The sequence below is a fragment of the Camelus dromedarius genome, chromosome 4, assembly GCF_036321535.1.
Source record: "Camelus dromedarius isolate mCamDro1 chromosome 4, mCamDro1.pat, whole genome shotgun sequence".
In the NCBI taxonomy this organism is placed as follows: Eukaryota; Metazoa; Chordata; class Mammalia; order Artiodactyla; family Camelidae; genus Camelus; species Camelus dromedarius.
The window spans coordinates 44,470,149-44,489,672 of record NC_087439.1 but is presented as its reverse complement, the minus strand read 5'-3'; the positions used below and the strand labels follow the sequence as shown (position 1 = coordinate 44,489,672).

At 39.1% G+C, this 19,524-nt stretch overlaps 1 protein-coding gene across 1 annotated transcript; it reads right to left on the bottom strand.

Moving 5' to 3' along the window:
* Positions 1-183: 183 nt before the first annotated feature.
* On the bottom strand, positions 184-18,351 carry DHRS9 (dehydrogenase/reductase 9). The gene is made up of 5 exons (XM_010982481.3): positions 18,105-18,351; positions 6,566-6,936; positions 5,097-5,355; positions 4,000-4,163; positions 184-1,015 (listed from the first exon to the last, which is right to left on the bottom strand). The coding sequence occupies exons 2-5, from the start codon at positions 6,876-6,878 to the stop codon at positions 792-794; spliced, it is 960 nt and encodes a 319-aa protein (XP_010980783.1). The 5' UTR covers positions 6,879-6,936; positions 18,105-18,351; the 3' UTR covers positions 184-791.
* Between the last annotated feature and the right edge of the window lie 1,173 nt (positions 18,352-19,524).

Sequence of the window (19,524 nt, the reverse complement as noted above, 5' to 3'; positions counted from 1 at the left end):
TCTATGTCTTGTTGTATTTACAATCACCAGAATAAACATACACGCTCTACATGTTTCATTTTTTGCGATGACTGGTTACTCTGTTGTGACTGCCCTTCCACAGACAGCTGTGTGGGCATCAGTGCTCACAGTGGCCTTGAAGAGGCCGTCCATACTCCAACGCTCCCTCTAGAATAGGCAGGCTTATCTTGGATTCTCCCTACCTCCATGTTTATACCTGTTTTCTTCTTTTTTTTTTTTTCCCTAGTCCTCTTACTCCTTTTCCTCTTTTCCTTTCCTCCTACTTGCAGTCTTACCTAGTGTTTTTCTGCAGCCCCTGGGCTTATACCAGTCCCATAATGCCTCATCACCCTTCCTTTTCCTGCCCCCATTAAAGCTTACAGAGCTGATGAGTTCCAGTCCTTCAGAAAACTTATGCTCATCGAGATAACACATCTAATCCACTTATGAAAGTATTCTACTTATCTCTTAATATTTTGATAAGAAGGCAAAGGCAGTCAGTGGTGGAGATCATTTTGGATGGGAAAGCCTTTCCATTTCCCTCATAATCATACCAAGCAGGCAAAGCCTAAATATTGGGCAGGTCCCATCCGTGCTCATCTTTTCCAAAAAAGCTTGAGAAGAGACCCTGGGACATCACCAGTGATGGTATTATCCCTTTATTTACCTAAAGAAGCATAATCTAAATGATAATTCAAATTGGATTAGGTAAAGAATGAGCTGGAGAAGGAGATGTGCCCTTGAAATCAGCCAATCTCACAGCCCGGGGCAGGCATTTGTGGTCAACTGAGTCACACTGCCTTGGGATTAGCCAGCTCTGCTTTCTGTTTCAACAATAAAAAGTCTTGCAAAACTGCTGGCATATGAGACAGAGGTATCCAGAAAGTTTTGGCATCTTTTCCAACAGTATAATGGGTTTTAGGGAAGAGACTTGTGAGAGCATGGTCCATGCACTCCACCACCAGGGACAGGTCCATGTTCACAAAGGATGTAGTGCCTTTCAGTTTGTCTAGACCTGTAAAAAGAGACAAAAGCACATTTAATCTGTGGGAGAAGGGAACAGGGGTGTGTGAGGCTAGGTTGTGAGGGGGAGAATGCATGTACATGAATTTATTTTGTTATTTTTTTCCATCTTTATCACGCTGGCATTTTATGTGGGAATTTATTTTGAATTTGCGATTATAACTGGGTCCTATTGTAATAGGTTTCTATCTATTCCTCAGAAAAGGATCCAGCAGTGCTTTCTTTAGACAGCTGGCTCTCAAACTTGAATGAGCAGCAGAATCTCTTACAGGGCTTGTTAAAACCCAGATCCCACCTCCAGTTTCTGACTAAGTGCGAAGTGGGACCCAGGAATCTGTGTTTCTGCCAGGTGTCCAGATGATGCTGATAGCACTGGTCCAGGGATCAAACTTTGAGAATCACTATTTTTTTTAATTGAAGTATAATCAGTTTACAAAATTGTGTTAGTGTCTGGTGTACAGCATAGTGATTCAGTTATACACACACATATACATACATATATTCTTTTCCATTACAGGTTACTACAAGATATAGAGTATAGTTCCCTGTGCTATACATTAGGATCTTGTTATTTATCTATTTTTTATTTATCTGTTTTATATATAGTAGAGTGTATCTGCAAATCCCAAACTCCCAATTTATCTCTCCCTCCTGCTTCCCCCTCTCCTTGTTACCTTAAGTTTGTTTTCTATGTCTGTGAGTCTGTGAGAAGCAGTACTTTAAAGCAATGAGGGAAAGATACTTCATAAGGTCTCCGAGGCTCATGAATCCAGGAAGTTAATAGTTTGATTCTGGGTTTGTTTTAAGGGAGTACTGTGTTTATAGGAAATGTGCACACATGTGCATGTGTGTATGTGCCCACGTATGCCATGTACCCCTGTAATCCAGTGAATAAAGAGAGAATCATCCCCTAAACCCTTGACTCAGGAAGCTAAAGGCATCCTGGTTCTCAGGCCAGTGGAGTGTTTGGGAAATGAGGTAAGACACCTTTAAAAAGGCAGGTACTTTATAGATTGGTGATGGCTTGGAACATTCCTCCAAGCTCTTAAAATGTGCCTTGAGTTGTGTCTTCTCAAGGGAAAATCTACTATGTTAAATCTTTCTTTCAACTTCAGGCCCCTGTGGCCACAAGTTGTTCAAAAAGCTTAACTGAGGTTATCTCCTAAGTCTTTGGGGCTGTTTTAAACTCCTACTACTACAGCCTGGGAAATAAAGAAATGTAAGCTTGAATTTGTGGTTTTCTTTGGAACTGGGAGGCTGGCTGATTTCGAAGTCCTGACTTGGAAAACTCTAATAAGAGTAACCAGTGCAAAACTGGGCTCCAAGCCTTTGGTAATTCTGAGATAGGACACCTGACCCAGGGCTCAAGTCAAAAATAATTTTTTGGTGGAAGTTGATGATATATATTCATAGGCATTTAGAGAGTATCGATGGCAGTGTCAAACAGAGAAAGCTCTTGTAAATGAGAGATTTTGTTTCTGAACCTACGTAGAGCCTCCAAAGTCAGGAAGTAAATGAGAAACAGAGCATTTAATGGCAGTGATTGTAACCAAATATGTAGTGACACGTCAGCACTGGGAGGTTTGTCAAACTAGATGTTCTGGTTGATATATACATATGTATGCATGAGTGTGCACGTGTGTGCATGTGTGGTGGGGTGGTTGGGGAAGTCTATCATTCTAAAAACCTCCCCTCAGGGGATCTGACTGGGCTCTTGGCTCCACCTTGAAAGCTCCTGGCCTTGAACCTTGCTATGGTTGGCTGTCTTACCAAGCCCACTGATGAAAAGGCAAGATCACAGCGGAGGTTAGAGTGACACAAAGTTAGGTGGGGCCCTGTTTGATGCAAAGCAGGGGGAATATCAGGTAAACCTTAACAAGGCCAGGAAGTCTGATGTGGAGGTGGAGCCCTGGTACAGGAAGTTCAAACACTTCCTCAATGCCTTGTTCACGTGACAGTGTGGGGCCTAAGAATAGACGGCAAAGTCAGGTTTCTGGGCTCAAATGTAGCTCTTCACTTACTAGTTGCACAATGTTGGGCAAGTTACATCTCTGTGCCTCTATTTCTGTAAGACTGGGCATTTTAAGAGAAAGAGTCTAAGTGTAAAGCACTTAGAATGGCGACAAGTGCATAGTCAATGTTCACTATGTGTTAGTCATCATTTGCTAATCTTTATTATTATTCTTCTGTCCCTGACTCAGTCTGACTTACGTTACTTCTTCTTCCATCTCCACCCCCCCCCCATGCATTCCTGCTCCAGAAAGTTTCCACCCAAATAGTTTCTTCTTGTCCTTTAGGCCTTATTCAAGCCTGACTTGACCCATAAATGCTTCTTAGCCAGGAATGCTTTTATCCTTTGCTAATTTCTTGGACAATTAGAGATTGCACTATCTGGCACCCCTTCTGGGCTGTTGGGTTGTGTCAAGAAGCAAAGAATTAATTTTCTTACATGCTGTGTAGTCTTATTGTTCAGTTTCATCTGGTTATTTTTGTTGTCAACTAGATTATAAGCTAGTAAATGGTCAGAGTCTGAGTCTTTATATTTTGTAACCTCCATAAATCCTTGAACAATGTTTAATGAGTAGTGGGTGTTTACCAAAAAGAGGAGGTTTGTGTAGAAGTAATGACAATGGGCTCCAGTCCAGACCATGGCCAGGAGGAGCTGTATAAACTTGGGTGGGATGTTTCACCTTTCCAAGCTTCTGCTCACTACTATAATTCTTTTGAGGAATAAATGATGTAATTCTTAAGGCATTTAGTATAAAACTTGACACTTAGTAAATGCTCGGTAAATGTATATAAACCCTCAGAGGCCCAAGAGATGACAGTGGAATTAACAGAGATCTCTGATCCACATTTGAGATCTCTATTGGTATATTACCATAAGAATCTTATTTTTGGATTTGTGTTTGAGTCTCTTTCAAGCTGCCTGAGACAGTGAATCCCAGAGGACCCTGGGTCCACCCAGAAACTCACTTTTTTCAATGTAACCTTCTCCATATTGTTGTTTGACATCTGAAGACAGATGCTTCCAAATGGTGAGTTTTTTTTCAGTCATCTTTACTGGATCTGACAAATCTGTCTTGAACAGTCCTGGTTCGATGCATGCAACGTGCACACCAAAAGCTTTCATGTCTCGCCTGTGAAAAGAACCCGTCAAAAATGTTTAATGTTGGCTTATCTAGAGGATGTTCACTTATGACTCTTCATGGAATCACAGAATTGGGTGCATTGGAAAGAGCATCTTGTTTTACCCTCCCAGTTTGCAGATGAGAAAACTGAAGTTCAGGGTTGTGAAGTGAGGACTGGTTTAGTGGCAGAATAGGACAGGGATCTGGGTGGACACACCCCAGTCCAGTGTTCTCCCTAAACTATACTGTCTCATTACATTGACAAGCCTTTGGGTTAGGGGCAGGTTTTGTCTCAGCACTCAAAGTAACTGATGGCAAATCAACTAATGACTGACCTGGATGATCAAGTTTATCTCCCCTCTAGGAGTGTGAGGAGATTGCAGCACAAATGAGGGATGGTGAGGGACACTGTGTGACAATGCTTGACCTGACTAACCCACTCCCAGGCTGGTCAGCAAGGTCTTTCATCATGTGCCTTGGAAAACCAAGTCTGCTCATTTACTGGATGACAGGGTTTTAATGGAATATGGTGCCCCTTTCTCTAACGCAAGCCAGTGTATTGCAAACCATTATATGAATAATCGTTCTCTGAATTTAATTTATGTTTCCACCAGGAATATTTAGGGAAGTAATTACTGATTTTACAGGAGTCTTCAGCATAACATTTTTTAAAAACTTCTACCAGTGGAATTTACCACCACTATCCACATCATGCACTCATGCAAAAGGGAAAAAAGAGTTGGATAGATTAAGGTTCAAATATCAGTTTTACCACTTCACAGCTGGGTGACCTTGGGCAAGTTACTTCATCTCTCTTAGTTCCAGTGGTATCGTTTGTAAGTTGAGAATAATTTAAAGCACTAACTAGAGTGTCTGGTACATAATAAATGTTCAATAAATGTTAGCAGCTATTATTTCCTAATATGTCCACTTTTGCTTTACCTTAAGCTGTCATTGAAGCCTTCTACTGCGTACTTAGATGGAGCATAACCCCCTCCACTGAATGCAAGCCGACCCCCAATGCTGGACACGTTGATAACCCTCCCTTGAGCTTTTTTGACCAAGGGAAGCATATTTAGCGTCACATTGATGAGCCCAAACAGGTTCACTTCAATAGGTTCCCTGTAGTCCTCTACCGTCAGCCAGTCGGTGGGTGCCAGCACGCCAGGAACACCTGCATTGTTGATCAGACCCCAGAGACCTAGAACAGAAAGGAGGGGAAGGAGGTGTGGTAGAAGGTGGCACTTATATGGGCATCCTGATGGAAATACAGCCCCTGCCTCACCAATGGTGCCATTTCTTCCTTCTAGTCACACTCCTTCCTGCTTTGACATACTTTACAGTTTGGGGAAGTGACAGTGCAGAGGGTGGGAGGCTAACTTAAAATAGCTGAAGTTGTTACTGGAGCCAATCTCACAGTCACTCTGCTTCTGTTTCTGAATGTCAAATACTTCTACTGTCTGAGCAAGACTTCTTGTTTTTTAATCTCAGATGTGAGTCCGTTGGTCTATTTTTCCTACCATGCTTGATGGCAAAGCCAGAGAATATTTATAAACTCTTCTCTATAAACAAAGAGCAACATCAATCGACTTCACATTTATTTTTGATAGAAAATCAAATCATTCACTTGGGCTTATTTCATGATGGGAAACATTTAATATTGTTAAAGGTATTTGGAATTCAAGCATTAAAAAATATCTGGAGCCTTATCAAACCATTGTTTTTGAGGTCCAGAATCTCAACTATATGATGAAGAGGTGATAAAGAAAAAAATCACATACATTTGTTTTTTTCCTTTGGGGACCCAAATATCTTCATCCATGAGAATGTTTCAAACTTTATTCAAGCCAATAAAGGTCTTCTAGTTCAGAATGCTGTCATCTTAGCAGAATCTAATGCAGAATGAGGTCCAGTGACTCACTACTCTACCATGATTATCTAAGACACCTATGCTCAGATTCTCAGACCATTCTCTACCTTTCCCAGTGAAAATATGTGAGCTCTGGAACCGTTTTATAGTGAGAAGTGGGTCCCAGGTACCCAGGTGGCAACTTGGGGATGGCCCACATGATCTCCTGTAGCTTTTAGCCTCTAGTTCCTTTAATGTGTTGGTAGCTAGAGTAGCACTTCACGGGAAAAGACCAGGAAAAGTCAATACCTCCACCTCGGTTCTAAATTCACCAACTGGGACTTAAGACGGAGGATAACCTGAGCTATGTCTCTCGTGCATGTAGAGAGCTTGCAACTTAGAACTACTCGGGCTATCTGAAGAGTTCTCCTATCTTCTCCAGTACACAGTTGGTATTTAGGAGACATTTTCTTGAAAGACTATTTAAAATTAGAACACATTTTGTTTAGCTTTGGTAATTTTTCAGCAGCCCCTCTATTCTCCTCACCCCTACATCACTTACCTTTCTCCCCAACTTGGTTTTTCACCCACTGGGTAGTCCTTTTGACATTCTCTGGGTCAGTTACGTCCAGAAGCACAGTATGAAGCCTTTCTGAGGTTTCTGCCTTTAACGTCGTTGATCCTGATTCAGTCAGACAGGCAGCAATTACACGAAATCCTTTTTTATCAAAAGTTCTGGCTGCCAAGTTTCCAAAGCCAGTGTCACACCCAGTGATGAAAATGTATTTATCAGTGATGTCTGCAATCTTTAGTTGTCCTTTATAATTCCATAGCAAAGCACAAAGGATCAGGAGGGCTAACACCCAAAAGAGCATTTTTTCCCTGTGTATGGCAGGGACTCTTCTTTCTTGAACAATAGAAGACAATGGGGACCTGAGTGTTCAAAATTAGAAAGAAAATTCAAATTAGAACCATCAAGGCATTATAACCCAGGATTGATGAACTTAAGATATTTTTATTTATTTATTTATTGAAGTATAGTTGATTTACAATATTGGGTAGTTTCTAGTATGCAGCATAGTGATCCAATTATACATATAAATATTCTTTTTCATTATAGGTTATTACAAGATATTGAATATAGTTCCCTGTGCTACAGAGTAGGCCCTTTTTAAAAAAATCTATTTTATATATAGTTGTTTGTATCTGCTAACCCCAAACTCCCAATTTATCCCTCCTTACCCCCTTTCCCCTAGTAACCAGTAAATTTGTTTTCTTTTAAGTCTGTCTCTATTTTGTAAATAAGTTTGTGTCCTTTTTTTATTCTGAAATTAGTGATATTATATGGTGTTTTTCTTTCTCTTTCTGGCTTACTTCACTTAGAATGATGATCTCCAGGTTCATCCATGTTGCAGCAAACGGCATTATTGTATTCTTCTTTTATGGCTGAGTAGTACTTCATTGTATGTATATACACATATGCATTCCCAACAACAGTGTAGGAGTATTCCTTTTTATCCACACCCTCTCCAGCATTTAGCATTTGTGGACTTTTTAATGATGGCCATTCTGACTGGTGTGAGGTGTTATCTCATTGTAGTTTTGATTTGCATTTCTCTGATAGTGATGTTGAACATCTTTGCATGTGCCTATTGGACACCTGCTGTCTTCTTTGGAGAAATATCTATTTAAAGAAGGTCTTCTGCCCAGTTTTTGATTGGATTGTGTATTTTTTTTTTGTTACTGAGTTGTATTCGCTGTTTGTATATTCTGGAAACTAAACCCTTGTCAGTTGCATCATTTGTAAATATTTTCTCCCATGCCGTAGGTTGTCTTTTCATTTTGTTTGTAGTTTTCTTTGCTGTGCAAAAACTTATGTTTAATTAGATACCATTTGTTAATTTTTACTTTTATTTCTATTGCATGGATAGACTGCCGTAAGAGACCATTGCTACAATTTATTCAGAGAATGTTTTGCCTGTTTTCTTCCAGGAGATTTATGGTGTTCTGTCTTATATTTAAATCTTTAAGACATTTTGAGTTTATTTTTGTGTATAGTCTGAATGTGAGGGAGTAGTTTAACTTCATTGATTCACATGCAGTTGTCCAGTTTTCCTAGCACCACTTGCCAAAGAAACTGTCTTTTCTCCATTGTATGTTCTTGCCTCTTTGCAGAAGGTTAATTGACCATAGGTGTGTGGGTTTGTTTCTGGGCTCCCTGTTCTGCTCCATTGATCCATATGTCTGTTTTTCTGCCAATACCATACTGTTTTGATTACTGTAGCTCGGTAGTATTATCTGAAGTCTAGGAGGGTCATACCTCTAAGCTTCGTTCTTTTTTCTCTATTGCTGTGGCAATTCTGTGTCTTTTATGATTCTATATAAATTTTAGGATTATTTACTCTATGAACTAAAGATATTTTAATGCATTTTATTGGATAAATAGTTAAAAATACATTTACTCTTATTTGGTTGGGAAGATGGCCATTTAAGTGCTAAATCACTCCTCTAAAGCAATGCAAAAACTAAGTAATAGAGAAAGTAAGTGGAAGAAAGAGAGGAGCCACGGCAAAGCTGACTTTGGTCACTGGGTTGACAGGACATTAATCTCGTGTGAATGCATCTATCTGAAAGATAGACTACCGTGGTAAAATCTTCTCTGTTGCTACTTCATGAAATTTAAGAGTAGAATAAATAAAATCTTTTAGAAAATGCCATTCAGTTTTAATTGATTTATCAGATTTTAAAATTATTTTGAGACTGGGGGTAAAAAGGAGACTATTTTGCAGTTGCCACTATGAAAATATTTTCAAGTTGGTTTCCATTTTCTTATTTGAGCATGTTAATGTCATCCTTCAACCCAACTCTGAGACTATTACTGCTCAATGCAGAGCGTGTTAGAGTTCAGGGCCACTAATGAGTTCACCAAGAAAGGGTGAGAAGAATGGGAGAGATTGAGAAAGAGAGGGATGGTCAAAGACACAGAATCCCAGGCCAGAATAAGGACCCTCAGATTCTGTCTTCTCTGGACACCAGCTTCCTGTGAGAAAGACAATCACATGTACAGAGAAACAAAGTAAAGCAAATTCATGCTTTAAATTGGTGAGGCTTTGACCATAATTGCAGCAGAAGGACCTGGAAATTAATTTAGCCAGTGCTGGAGGCATTCTTGGCCCAAAATCAAACAGACAGAGGGCTGCCTTTCCACTGTCTTCAGAGTCTGCACGTGCATTTTCCCCTCAGTGTATACCACCTTTTTTTAAATTTTATTTTAAAGAAATGTTATTATTTCATGTATGCTTACTGCACCAATTTAGAAATACCACAATTATTTTTGGATTGAAAATAAATGTTAAAAAATACTGTATTAATTCTACAGTCTTTACCATTTAAGTATACATGCCAATTGAAAGTTCTATTAATTATTCTACAGAATTTGCCTGCAAAATAACAGTCATGGATAAATCAGACAATTATATGATTGAAAACAAGCATACTATTAATTTGAAAGTGTAATATTAAAAGTATCGCAGGAAAAGACTTTAGACTATTTTGGAATATAAAATTCCATATATAATAAAATGTTATTCACAAAGACAGCCTACACTGTCACTTTCTTTGTGGGTACCCATGGTGGGGGAAGAGCAAGCCATCCAGTAAGAGAAAGTGAACAGGAACTGGAAGGGATTTGCCTTCCTGCCTCATGTCCGAGCATCACATCAGCTCAGGCCTTGTAGCTCACAGCCAGAGGGCAACCTGAGGGAAGGAGACCAGCAGGTCCCATCCCACGTGGGAGCAGCCCAGGCCTATACAGGCTCTCTCTGCCTTGGAAGGAAGAGGAGCCACAGAGAAAATCACATGAGAGAAAGACCTTATCTCCTTCCCTCATGGCTCAGAAAGTTTTCTCGCTTTGTTCTTATATCCACAGTGTCTTCTCCCTTGACCTGGATTCACCCTTAGAATCAAAATGGGCCTTGAGTGCCTCATAGAGACAATGGATGGGCCCTGTGTGAATGTTCAGACCTCAAGAATGCTTTTGAAATCATGGCTGTTCATGGACAATGTTCAAAAAGCATTTGCAAGGCTGAGCAATTTTATAAAGTTTATATGGACTTTCTTTTTTTACAATTATTTCCTGGGTTTACCTTTGCACCATTAAAAAAATCTTCATTTTTTTTTCTGCTTATAAAAGTAACTTATGCTTGTAATAAAAAAAAAAAAAAGTTTAGCAAATCCAGAAAAAAATTAAAGAAGGAAGTAATGTTTATCACATTTCACTCAGTATTTTGGTACATTTTCTTCCAGGTTTTTTCCTGCATATAAATATTGTTTTCTATATATATAATATATATAAATATTTCTTTGAGAAAGACAAACATACACACAGATAGAATGATACACACACACATACTCATGCACGTGCATACACACAATTTTATTTCTATTGCTTTATAAGGAACAGATTACTTTAGTTAAAAAATAACTTAATCTAATATATCTTCACCTCTCAAGGAATTTTGGGCTCTGCTTTCATCCTTTCTTCCTGCCAAAAGATCTATAGCTAAAGAAAGAAAGGGTAAAAGAACTATCAATTGATAAAAATAAGTCAGAGGTAAATATTAAAATATGTTAGGTTTGGGCAAACTAGTTCATCATCATGGTATAGCTATGACTACTTCTAAAGCAGTCAAGTTTTCAGAGTATTATGACTCAGTAATGTGCTATAGTTTCCCCAGATCTTCCCTGTGGAGGAATTATTGATTTGTTGCAAATTATTGTCCATGTAGCAAGATTTTCCCTTCTCAAATATATAAATACATTAAAAATGTATACTTTTGAAGGGTGAGGTGGGATAACAAGCTAGCAAAATTTCATATTTAGACATTTTAAGGAAATTTTGTATTTATATATTCAATTAGTATAGTATTTTGCTCAAGTCCTGGCTTTGATAAATAATTAATGAATAACTAAATGTTGACTATATTCCCTGAGTGGATTCTGTAGCCTCTATTACAATCCAAACCCCCATGGGAATTGTGTAAAGACAGCAAATACTCATGAGGTTTAATGTGCCCTGGAACAGAGAGTAGAAATGCTGTGTTGTTGCCAGTGGCAAGCATTAGGGGAGAAATAGCAAAACAGTTGCTTATATTTGTGAAGCATTCTGCTCTGCACTTTTACATATAGGTCTCATGAGATCCTCTTAACAGGCTTTTCAGTTAGAGAGGGCATATCACTTGCCTCATTTTAGAAGAGAATTAATATGCCAACTAATAAATGTAAAAGGAATGGTAGAATTAGAAAATCATCATTTGGAAACTGACATAGTAACAATTGTTTCAGGCAATTCTAAAACTAATAGGTAAAATTCTGATGAGAAACAATAACAACAGAATCTCAAAGAATTTCTGCATAAAATACGTACGAATTAAAAAGAGGGCAATAATAATTTCACAGTGTAGAAATTGGACAGACACCACTACTAGGTGATAAAAATTAGCACTCCTGGTTAGGGGACAAACCAACATTCATGTGCCTCCTTGTATGGCCCACTGAGAAGGACACAGCAGCACTTCTGTGCACGACTGACAGCAGATCATGCATAGAACACATCTTCCACCTCTACACGATATGTGGCCTGTACTCTTCAAAGACACAAAAGGCATGAATAAAGGAAAAGAAAGACTGAGGACTGTTCCACACTGATGGAGACTCAAGAGCTGTGACAACCCACTGCAACTTGTGATTCTGCACCAGAAAATCATTTTTTTCTTTTGTCAAAAAGAACATTTAGGTCAGCTGGAGAAATCTGAGTAAGCTCTGTAGATCTGATAAATGATATTGCATGAATATTAATTTCTCAATTTTGATAATTTACTATGATCATGTAGAAAATGTCCTGCTTTGCAGGAAGTACACCCTGAAGTATTTAAAAATTAAGTAGTACCATGTCTTCAACTTAATCTCAAACAGTTCAGAAAATAGTAAGGATATGTATATTAATTAATTAATTAATTAAAACCACAAACGTGTGTATCTAAAGAGAGAATGAGAATGTAAATGTAGTAAATTGTTAAATTTGGACTGATAGGCATAGAGAACAAACTAGTGGTTACCAGGGGAAGAGGGGAGGGGCAATATGGGTAAGAGAAAAAAAGGGTTATTACAGGATTATATGAAATTATGTGTGTGAACTTTTGAAAGCTGTGAAGCACTATAGAATTTAAAACAAAAACAACTCCCCCTCAGTGTTAATATTTGGGGATTCTGGGTTGTACAACTCAACTTTTCTGTAAGTTTGAAATTAATTCAAGATAAAAAGTTAGAAATTTGGCAAGGGAAAATAATTTTTTTTTTTTTTTTGGTGAAAAGTCTTCATTTGACTGCTTTGAGTTCCATGCACAAAATAGGTAAGAATTATTTCTTACCTGGGACTTCAAAATTTAGTGACCTTGGACACCAAATTTTCTGCCTTCTACTCTTTGGGAAGTTCACCTTCATAATCACTGGAGAAAAACAAAAACTCAAACCAAAGCAGTTGAACTCCCTCTTCCCTCGTTCTCTCCATCTGTCCTCTCAACCTCCTTCTTCCCTAGCCAAACCAGTTTCTCCCTAGTGACAAGCAGGGAGGAGGCTTCAATGATTAAAGATGGGCTCACATTAAAATGTGTTATCCTCATTCGTTACCCCTCTGGGCTGAGGGTCATTTCAGATGCTAGTATCCAGCCTGCAGCCTGAGTCCAGGGGACTGCCTACCTTGACCTAGAGTTTTGCAAAGACTGTTCCTACCCCAGAGATGATGGTCCAAAAATACTTTTTTCTTCAATCCCTAAGGTTCACGTTCCTCTAGGTCATTGGACCGAGTGAGCCACAAACCAGCACATACCTTTGATCTCTAATAGTATTTTAGCCAAGATGCCACCTCTGGGTAACAGCTCTCGGTCAGAGTCATTGGGAACATGACCTGTACACAGAAGCTGATAGATGGCCAATTGGTTCATTGACCGCCCAAAAGTAAATGAGTAATAGCAACTAATAGGGCTGCCTTAATCGTGCTCTGCCATCTGTGGTCACCTCCCTCTGGTTCCCGGGTCCCAGCAGTTCAGAGGCTCAGGGCACTGACTTTAGTTGCTGGAATTGTTTGCTTCTGTGCTGTGTCTTCCAATTTATCTCACAACAAACTGCTTAGTAGGGGTACAAATCTCTTGGCTCGAGGCAAGAATCGCCTAGGTCTGCAATAGTTCTTCTAGCACCAGGGGCTGTGAGGCTCTTGGCTCATCAACGTCAAGAATGGAGGAAGGGGAAGCAGATCTGTGGCCCCTACACCACAGTGCATGAGGGCGAGTGCAATTCTAAATATACATCCTCCCAACTGGTCGTGGAGATTTTTCTTAAGGACACACACACACACACACACACACACCCCAACAATTAGAGAGGGGTTAAGAGCCCAGGCCTCAGAATCAGGCAGGTTAAGTTTCAGTCTCAGTTCCTCTACCATCAGAAGGCGTTTGGGTAAATTACTTATATTTTCTTAGCCTCTATTCTTCTATCTGGAAAATAGATATAATGACTTCTACCTTGAATGGTACCTGGTGAAATAGGTGACCAAAGGTGTGCTGTACAGGAGGAACCTTAGCTTTATGGAAGGGTCAATTGCTTTCACTTTGTGAGGTGCTGCTCTCTGTATTGTTCCTATCTTAGCATGGGTCTCTCAACCTCAATACTTTTGCAATTTTGGGTCAGATAATTATTTATTGTGGGCTCTGTCCTGTGTGTTGTGGGATGTTCAGCAGCACCCCTGGCTTCTCCCACCTAGATGCCAGTCCCCTCCCCCCACCTCATTTGTGACAGCCAGACATTGCCAGATGTCCCCTGGGGGACAAAATCACTACCTATTGAGAACCACTGGTCTAGAGTCTCCTTGTCTGGGAGTCCAGAACTTTCCAGCATCCAAAACTACTTCTCTGCATGCACCCCAGTGTTCATAGCAGTGCTATATACAATAACCAAGACATGGAAGCAAGCTAAGTGTCTATCAACAGATGACTCGGATAAAGAAAATGTAGTATCTATATACCATGAAATACTACTCAGCCATAAAAAGAAATGAAATAATGTCATTTGCAGCAACTTGGATGGGCCTAGAAATTATACTAAGTGAAGTCAGTCAGAGAAAGACAAATATGTGACACCATTTATATGTAGATATGAACTTACTTACAGAACAGAAAGAGACTCACAGACCCAGAAAGCAAACTTATGGTTACCAGGTGGGGAAGAGAGTGGAAATGGATAAATGGGGAATTTGGGATTAGCAGATACAAACTACTATGTACAGAATAAACAAGTTCCTACTGTATAGCACAGGAAACCATATTCAAAAGTTTTATAGCTTGTAGTAACGTGTAATGAAAAAGAATGTGTATATATTTATATATAGCTGAATCACTATGCTGTACACCATAAACTGACACAACATTGTAAATCAACTATGCTTCAATTAAAAAAAAAATAGGAAAGCAAAACGACCTCTGTGGAAACTTAGTCATCGGTTCCTCACTAGTGCAACATTGATGTGAGCTTATTTTTTATGGCCTTACCAGAAAAGTTTTGTTACTTATAAGCATTACTTCTATCCTGCTGCTGTAAGCATTCATTTTGATGATTTTTTTAAATTGCCTTTTTGTCATCAGGAGGCTAGGAGGCAGTGAACAAAGACAAATTTATGATGATATCTTTTGTGAATTTAGAAATTACCAAAGTACAAGGTCCTGAGTTCAATCCCCAGTACCTCCATTAAAACAAACAAGTAAATAAATAAACCTAATTACCTCTCCCCTAAACAAAAATAAACTAGATAAATAAAATGTTTAGAAATTACCAAAGTAGCACAGCGTTTATGAGGCCTAAATTCTGGCTGATCCTTTTGAGTTTGGACCCCTCTAGATTCTTTGGGAGTGCCCTTTGAATGGGTGTCCAGTTGACTCTAGAGTTCAGAGTCTGCTCCTGGGAACCCAAGGTCCTTGGGATTCCCAGTTGACCAGGTCAGGTAGGAATGATAGTAACTGCTATGATCTATTGAATATGTACCACAGTCTAGGCCTTCTGCTAGGATCTATAAATATGTATCTCGTTCAGACCTTACAGTTGAATTATGTCCATTTAATTGATGAAAAAGCGTATTCAGAAATGTGTGTTAATTGGCTCCAGATAGGATTGTGCTGTTTGGGGGACTGATACCCAGCCACTCAGTTCTACCGTCCATTCTTTAATCCTCTGCTCCTACCGCCTGGATTCCCACCCGACTCTGGGAGTCTGGACTATGCGTTCACTTCTTTACACCACCTATGCCTTAGTGCTACTTGGTGTTAAGTAAATAAATGTAAAAGGAAAGAAGAAAGAGAGGAAGAGAAGGAAGTTTCCACTTGAACGCCAGGGTTCTGGTGATAACTGGATTAGTCTTTGAGTCTTTGAGCCTTTGAGTCTTTGAGCCTGAATCATCAGGGCAAAAGAATAATAATAATTTTTAAAACAACAGCAATAATATTAATAATAATAAAGTCACATTTCCAACTTGGATAACTTTAAAATTTTTTTGAAGTGTTCAAATAAAATTTATCTCATTAAATTGTCAGAATACTTCTGTAAGCTAAGTAGGGCAGGTGTCATACATAAGCTCGTTTGCCAGAGAGTGGCTAAAACTAAAATTTCCATCTCTGGACTCCTAAACTGTGTAGAAAGAGAAAGCAGAACTAGAAAGAGATGAACATGTTATCAGTCAATAGAAGAAAGAAAAATACGTTATCAAACTTCTCTACCATCATGTCATAAAGACTCAAAAGGAACCAAAAAGGAGAACTAATTTTCTCTCACATTTGCACACAGAAGGTCTAAGAGTAACTGCTTGTCTGCAGCTATGGGAAGATACTGCAGCTCCATTGCTGTCCCTGCCCACTTCTGCTTCTTTTAATTTTCTCTTCTTGGGTTTCTTTTCCTAGCAAAACAATCTAAAATAAGATCCTTTGATTTCACTTCTCTTATGCATCTTCATCTGCTCTTTAAAAATAACTGACACAGTTGAAAAAAAAAAACAAAATGGAAAATAAAGTCTCAATGTTTTAATGTCATCTTGAGGTATACTTTTTTAAAATAAGAAATGTAGAGTTCTTTCTAGATAGTTCCTCCATACGACTTGCTTTTATTTCCAAGTCACTTCACAAGGGGCTTTGTTTGGAAAAACAATACAAAGACTAGTCAATCACACTGATTGTTAAAGATCCGGAGAATCTTTTTTTTTCTTTCAGTTTGTTGCAGTCGTGATCTGAGTTGAATCAAGAACTAAGTTTTTACCAAAATACATCAAACAGAGAACACTTAGCAATAGCTTTCTAAAATATTTTCTTTTTGAGATTCTCTGGCATAAGCTTTCTTAATATTGGCTGCTGTGTGGCTGGACACGCATGTCTCTTGCACATTTTAATGCTGTAAACCTGGTTAATGTACGCCAAGTTCCTGTGTTTTGTATAGTGGGACACTGAGGTGTGGGGAGGGGTGTGCCTCCTTTGCGGACTCATTCAGACAGTCTCTTAGCAGAGATGGGCCTGCTCTTTCATAGGGAAGACCTGATGAATTCATGCTTTACATTTTTAGTTCTATTTTAGATTTTTTTTTTTTGCCTTCTCTCAAAACTTTTAAATGATAATTCATCAAAACATCCATAATAACAAGTAAATTAAATAATATTCCCAATCCCCACTAGATTTCTTTCTTTTTCCAATATGCTTCCTGACAGTATTGACAAGTTAAGAATTATTGTTAAAGCCATGGTGACTTTATTTATGTCATTGGATAAAAATTGCTAACTGGAAGAGATTATAGATTGTGTATTATTCTAACTTATAGTTATAAGGCTTCAAAGAAAACTTAGAATATAGAGAGAATGCTATGTAGAGATGCAGAAAGTGCGTTCAGATCTTTAGTGTATTTCTTTTAGTCTCAGCTATCTTTGAACAGAAGCAGTTTTTAAAGACAGTACCTTAAGAAAGTAACATTTGTTGTAAGACCATTTTCTCCATTTGATAGGTGTGAGATAATTTTTTTCCTTGCATTTAAATATTGAACTTGGTTCTAAAAACTGGCACATTTTTCAAATCTCTGAAGTACAACAAAGATGATACAACATTAAATTTTCATTTTATGCAGCATCTAGCCAAGAATATTGTTAGGGCACTAATACATGCCAAGGGATACCAAGAGAAATTAAGCACAACCCTGACCCTGGGGACGTGTAGCAGGATGTTTCAAAACTATTCGTGCAACCCTAAATTGGATTTTAATTTAAAAATGTGTTTTCAGAGATGAAAACACACTACCATTTGAATCATAAAGACTTTAACAAGGGCTGCCCTTGAAGCCACTACACTGACTTTCTCCCTTTCTCATTGTATGTTGGGAGTTTCAGGTGAAATCCCACCCAGCCACTGGATCCTACAAAGGAGAGTACACATTTGAAGCAGGTTTATTGTTGTCATCCCTGTGCCCAGGAATCAAATGTGCGCTGAGGAATTTCCCCGTTTCCTTCTGAAGCAGAAAGCTCCTTTCTCACTCAGTTTGGTGTGCATGCATACATTTGACTAAACTGACATCTGATATCATGGGTACAATAAGTAGACAAACAGACCAACAGTTGGTAGCAAATCTCCTGTTCCAATTTGACACTTTACTAAGATTCCCAGTCTTCTTGGAGCCCTTCCCTGCTCCAATTTCCAGTTAATTGTAAGATTCACAGATAGTGTAGAATAGGTACAGAGAGATGAACTAGATGTAAATTTAATTGTAACTCAAAGGTGCTGAAGAACATTCAGAGAGAAACTTGAGGAAGTTCAAGGCAAGGTCTCAGGTGACAGTGAGATCATTTCTATGGTGAGATGGACTCAGTGCCCATCGCAACCTTCGAACATACCACTTTTTCAATAGCAACAGTTGACCACAGCATGGAAGACAACTTGATTAATTCTGTAAGCATGAGGAAAATCAAGACAGTTTGAAGATGACATGAGAAATGAAGGAATAAATGACAAAACTCCATCATCAGTTACCTTGTTTAAGATGAATTGGGACACAAGCTGTTGTGAACTTCCTGGGCTGACTGTGATCTGATGATCTGCCTGATCTGCCCGCTGAGCTGGGGGAAGGAAGTGTTGTGTCACCTTGACCTCGCAGAGCCTCTTAAGGTGGAGGTGCCTGGGTTTCTGTCAGCCTCTAAGTACCTGCATATGTGAGGAGTCCTCAGGTTCCCTCCTTGCCCTGTGAGTCACCCTCATGGTAATGTCAGGGTGATGACTAAATCTGTTTTCTATGAATAATGGAAGCCAGGAAGCTGCGGGTCACGTGTTTCCTTTGGAACCTTTAGTAAATAAAATGTACTGACTTTCAGAGGAGACCTAAAAATGATCAGTAACACTTCTTTAACTGTTAAGTGATGGAACAATTTAACATGAAAGCATTTTGTAAACTGCCAGGTGCATGGTTTTCATGATTTAATTTTGAATTGGTTATTGTTCGTGATCTCTAGTTTTTTTCTTCCTGTTAACATGCCTTTGCTGATTTAGTACTCTTTCCCTCATAAAAGAGTAGGTACAGGAAATCAGTCTCTAATGATTCTTTTTATTGTTTTTTTTTTGAACACTGATGAGCAAGGAGATCAAAACAATTTAATGAAATGGGAGGGTGGGCTTTTTGTCTTAATTTGTTTTAAGGTATGTCAAGGAGATATTACTGAAGTGGTATCTAGAACTGAGACCACTGAGAATACAAAAGGATGCCCCCAGTGGGGAGGGAAATAGCTTAGCAGCAGAGCGCACGCTTCACATGCACGAAGTCCTGTGTTCAATTCGCAGCACCTCCATTAAACAAAACGAACAAAAAGGATGCCCCTCCCTTCAGAGAGCTGATCTTTTAAAGTTGGTCACAATTGACCTAGTATATCCTGGGACTCAATGGAGTGTACTGAAGCTGCAGGTGCTAATATCCACCCCCTCAACCCCTGCCCCCTGCCTGCTCAGTTCCCTTCCCCTCCTTCCCCTCCTGTGCCAGCCTACCACCCTCCCCTTAGGCACACAGGCTGGTACAAATGCCACTGACTGTTTAGCTTCAGTCTCCGTATACACCAGTTTATTGCTATATGTCTCCTTTGAAAAACACGGTTTAGCTGAAGTGAGTGGATGAGTGAACATATCTGTCTAGGTAGAGCCCAGACGCGCTATCACTCTTTAAATTACACAGGGATCTTTTTTCTCCAAAAGAATAAGACAGCGAGACTAAAATTTTCTCAGGTAAAGATTGAGGGTGTCCAAAATATCCAAATATATTTCTTCCCCTTGACATTACACAAAGCAGAGTAAGGCTTAAATAGAAAGCTTCTTCAAGAGCTAATACATTGACTTACATCCACAGGAAGAAAGGTGTACAGGATTAGTACCTGGTCCTGCCTGCAAGTTACTGTCACTGAGAGGTGGA